At 35.2% G+C, this 4,914-nt stretch overlaps 1 protein-coding gene across 1 annotated transcript; it reads right to left on the bottom strand.

Moving 5' to 3' along the window:
* Positions 1–1,776: 1,776 nt before the first annotated feature.
* LOC145048929 (rhamnogalacturonan I rhamnosyltransferase 1-like) lies at positions 1,777–4,914 on the bottom strand. The gene is made up of 8 exons (XM_078997580.1): positions 4,051–4,914; positions 3,858–3,925; positions 3,668–3,756; positions 3,415–3,580; positions 3,037–3,326; positions 2,757–2,961; positions 2,479–2,636; positions 1,777–2,375 (listed from the first exon to the last, which is right to left on the bottom strand). The coding sequence occupies exons 1-8, from the start codon at positions 4,319–4,321 to the stop codon at positions 2,120–2,122; spliced, it is 1,503 nt and encodes a 500-aa protein (XP_078853706.1). The 5' UTR covers positions 4,322–4,914; the 3' UTR covers positions 1,777–2,119.

Here is a 4,914-nt window from a genome sequence, read left to right as displayed (position 1 = left end):
CCCGCACCTATCATCCGGTATGAAGGCCAACAAACCCCTATTGATGCTATTGATGTCTTATTGGAATATAGGGATGCTATCTTGGATGACTTGCGGATGAATTTATTGAGGGACCAAAAGAAAATGCAACAACAAGCCGATCAGAAAAGGAAAGAAGTGCACTATCAAGAGGGGGAATCAGTCTACTTGAAGTTAAAACCTTACCGCCAACAGAGCTTGGAAAAACGAAAGTTTGAGAAACTATCATCTCGCTATTACCACCCTTATCAGATTCAAAAAAAGGTGGGAAAAGTGGCATACACACTTGAGCTGCCCCCACGGCTCTTATACATCCAACCTTCCACGTGTCATAGTTACGTAGAGCTTACGGGGCTGTGAACAAGCCAAAAGAACTGCCTGCCCAACTCAGTAAGGATCTTCAACTGTTGGTACAACCAGAAGTAGTGAAAGGGGTAAGATTGTCCAAGAGGAGCTCAACAAATGAGAGAGACGTCTTGATTCAATGGCAGGGATTGTCTGAAGCTGAAGCTACTTGGGTAGATTGGGAGAGGATGGACCAATAGTTTTCGGCTTTTCACCTTGAGGACAAGGTGAAACTGTGGGCTGCCGGTACTGATAAGCCCCCAACCCTTCTAGTGTACAAAAGAAGGAACAAGAAGCCCAAGAAGGATGCAGTCCAGTAATCGTAGAAGTCCATTTTACTTTTTTAAGTTTTTGACTTTTCTTAATTTATCTAGTTAGTTGTATCCGTTATGGTAGTGGCCTCACCATTTTGTTGATCAGTAGTGCACAACCACCTTTTTGGTCTGGTCTGGTGTGGTACCCCCAGTATTTATAGTCTTATTGTTCTTTCTAAAAGGCAGAGAAGAATATTGTATGAATTTTATCCTTGGAGAGCCCAATCCTCTCGAATGATTGGAACTATCAAAATTTGAGCTTTGCCTTCATCATTCTACTGTTCTATTGCTTGTGTTTGTGGTGTGGTTGACTAGGAGGATAACAATCTGATACTAATCTTTCGCTTGAGTTTCTATCAACCCCTTGGTTAGAGTGGTAGATGTTTAGGAAATATGTTTGAAATTTATGTTATATGTAATTTCTTTTTGATAATTAAATTTATGAGTTATTTAATGTCATTCAAAAATATCATATGATTGAATGTAAACATCAATCCCATTGATATAAATTAATTCATAATGATTATACTTAAAACAGATTATCATAAATCAAAATGCCCCTACATAAGTTTGGTGATTGTGTTGGATTCTTGTTTGAGGGGTGGCCGGGTGGGTTATTGTTTAATAATAATAGTTATTATCATTGTAATTATAATTATAAATTAATAATAACTACCAACAATAGTTATTAATACCACATCACCAATTGAAATGCTAGATAATTCGTTTTTATTTTCTAATACCACATGAGAAAAACAAACCTGCCTAACACACCTAGTGGGGATGATTTTTCTTTATTAAAATACAAACTTTTTATGGTTAGATAATAAAAGAAATTCTATAAGTAGTTAAAAGACCTTTTAACAAATACCCATACACCAATAAACGTCAAGTCAATTTGATTTTGTACACGCATCTCTATGTGGATGTTTTCCCCTTCTACCCGAGATAAAATAATGCCCACATCAATATTAAGAATGTTTCAACATATCATTAACAATTCTAAACAACATACACAACAATTATTAAAGGTATTTTTAAAAGCATAGAATAAACCCACTTTCTTGCATTATTCAAACATGTCACATTATTCCAAAAAAAAAAAAAAAATCTCTTTGTATATAATGCCTCCACCAGTTAATACACAAATCCACTAGTCAACAAATAAAAAAATTATCCCACAAATTATACATACAAAAATAAATGAATTAAGCTAAATAAATTCATATCTCAAACATTTTTCTTGTATATGAACGAGTTGTAACCAATATAACCCCGGAATGTGAGGGTAATAACTATACACGAATCGTAGTTATTGACAAAAAGATTAAAAAAGAGTCAGAGATTAATAAATCACCGCCTCTTAAATCATTGGATAGGACAGGACTGGACAGAACAGGACAAGACTGATACAGATTAACGAAAATTGTTGGATGCATGAATCATTGGATTATATTCACAGGTTCATTTTGTGATGAGGGATGAAAGCATTCCTCTGGATTTGCATAGAAGTAATCTTCTTCTTTGGGTTTGTCTGGAATCACCAATCTTTTTGTGGGGTTACCCATGCGATTTGCATGAGCATCTTTCACAGCATTTGAGAATTCATCCCAATTTAATAATTTACTTGTGTATTTGTCTATCAATTCAACAAGTAATCTTCTATCCAATAATATCGTCTTCTTGAAACCCAAATATCTGTAAAAGAAAAAACATTCAAGATTCTTGAATTGTTATAAAGATTTGTTTTTGACTAACCCCATAAAGTTTCAAGGAAAAAAAATGAATTTTTATCAAATACCTCCGATGACCTTCAACAACTTTGGCCATATTTCCATCAAAAGTAGGGACAAAAATGTCACTTTCCAGTGATACAAGATAATCCAATGCTGCCATTTGAGACGAGTGGTTCTGAAAAAACCCAAGCTCATCTGCTCCCAAAAGAGTCTCTTTTCTCACCTGTCATTTGTAATATAAATTAACCTAAACAAAAAAATAAATAAATAAAGAAAGAAAATCTTGAAATTGATTTTGTTATTTTATAATTTATATACTACAGTAAATTAATTAATTACTAACCAGATTTGGATAGGTGGATTTAAGACTAGCCATTCTTCTTTCTCCACCATATATTTCACCAGCAGCAATGTAAATCTGGATGTCACTATTTACCCCAAGTGCCCTTAATGCAAGAGAAGTTTCTTCAGGAGTTAAAGGGCATAACCCGTCTTTTCGTTTTAATTCAGAGTTTATAATCTTTTCTTTCCACCAAGGGTAAGCATACCTATCAAAAAAAAAAAGCTATAAGAAAAAGATAACAGATGGGTGGTGATGGTTGGTCAAAGTCAAAAAGTCAAACCTCATTCTAGTCAACTCTTCCACTTCTTCATCATTGCATCCTTGAGTACACCCAGAAAATGCTAACATGTCCATTTCATATCTGAGGTGAAGGACTAAAAAAGGTCCTTTTTGTTTCAAAAGATTCACAACTCGTTTACCCAGTTCTTCAATTTGACTAGTGAATCTCAAAGCACTGAAATTTACTCGACATCTGAGTTTTTGAAGGTCAAAGGGTTGACCACTATTGGCAAGGCGAGCATCCGTTCTATTCAAATGCAAAACTTTGAATCTTTGAATCAAAGGAAGAATCTATACATATAAACACAACAAATTTTCTTGTAAACTTTGTGAATCGATATATAAATTATAACTTATAAATTTATAAATAAAATTATACCTGGTTGTGGTAGTATGAAATATCAGACCAACTAATGGGAGGCATGGTGTGTATGAGTCCTAATTCCACTCTCTTTTTAAGCCTAATTGGAAGCTCTTTAAGTATCCGAACTTCATCTCTCAAAGATGTTATGAAATGATCAACATCAAAAATGTCCTCAAACTCACTGCCATTTATTTAGTAATAACAACAATAAGTCAACTAGTCAACTGTCAAGATTGTTTATGCAGAAAAGTGAGAGAATATGGCGTACCTTGGATCAGCCCAGAAAGAAGATTTGTCCAATTCAGGAACAATGAGAGTAACATTCAAGTATCTTGCGATTGCAACCATGTCACATATCTGCATATGAAGATATAATTGAAGTGAGATGATCAATTTATTTGTTTCTACAAGAACCAATGATTATTCGTGTGGGATCAAGTCATACTGAAAGAACTCACAGCAGATCGCATTTGATTTAATCCTCCATTACATGAAATCAGTAGGTAACCATTGTTCTTGTAAACCCCTACATACAAAATTGCACATTAGGACAAAAGAAAATTGGTTATGACAAGAGTTATAACACAGTTATCACTAAAACAACAACATAATCACCAAAAAAGCAACAAGTTAGAAGAATAAAGAACTCACTCTTGGGTGGAAGAACTCTGGCAGGAACAATGGGCAACAATTTGACATCTAAAGCAGAAGCAGAAAGAGTCTCACGAGAAGGCCAGCCTTTCAAAACCATAGGCCCCCATGTATCTCCTAACGCCGTCAACTGAACCAAACAAGTCCACAACAACACCGCTGTCGTGGCCCTGATCATCCACAGCTTCGTTTTAGAAGATTTTGCGTATGAATTTCCCGTCAAACTCTTCAGTTTTTCTACTTTACTATCTCCTAATCCTTTCAATTTCATGGTTTCAAAACCATAAATCACCTGGAAACCCTAACATTCCATCACAATAATCTATATACCACACAGGAATTCGCTATATTGACGACTAAATAAATGAATAAATACGTATGAGTTATGAGATATCGTTATCGAGATGCACAATCTCCTAAATAGAAGAGAGGATTGATGATTTGATTCCACAGTAAGCTACCGAAAGAGAAACAGCATTTACCACTAATTCAGTTTAAAAATCTCAGAACAAAATGTACCAAGATTCATTTCCTCCAATAACATGCAACGAAACCGTAGCTTTTCAATAACACGTTCCTGAAAGCAAAGTGGATCTCGAAAAAAGTCATTTAAGAAATTTCATTTTTGACTAAAATTTCAACAGCTACTCTGAACAGCAGCAGATTACAGCTAATCGAGATCGTTTTCGAGAAGAAACAGTGTTGATGGTCCTTGTAGCTTGGAACCGGCAATTAACTACGGTAAGAGATGAAAATGTCGCCGGAATTAGAGGGCGTCGGTTGCCGGCAAAGAATAACGAGAGAGAGAGAGAGAGAGAGAGAGAGAGAGAGAGAGAGAGAGAGAGAGATGTGCTTGTGATGTGG

The sequence above is a fragment of the Lactuca saligna genome, chromosome 5 (assembly GCF_052625555.1).
Source record: "Lactuca saligna cultivar CGN05327 chromosome 5, ASM5262555v1, whole genome shotgun sequence".
Classification (NCBI taxonomy): Eukaryota; Viridiplantae; Streptophyta; class Magnoliopsida; order Asterales; family Asteraceae; genus Lactuca; species Lactuca saligna.
The sequence above is the reverse complement of the archived record's forward strand: the minus strand, read 5'-3'. Positions and strand labels throughout refer to the sequence as shown.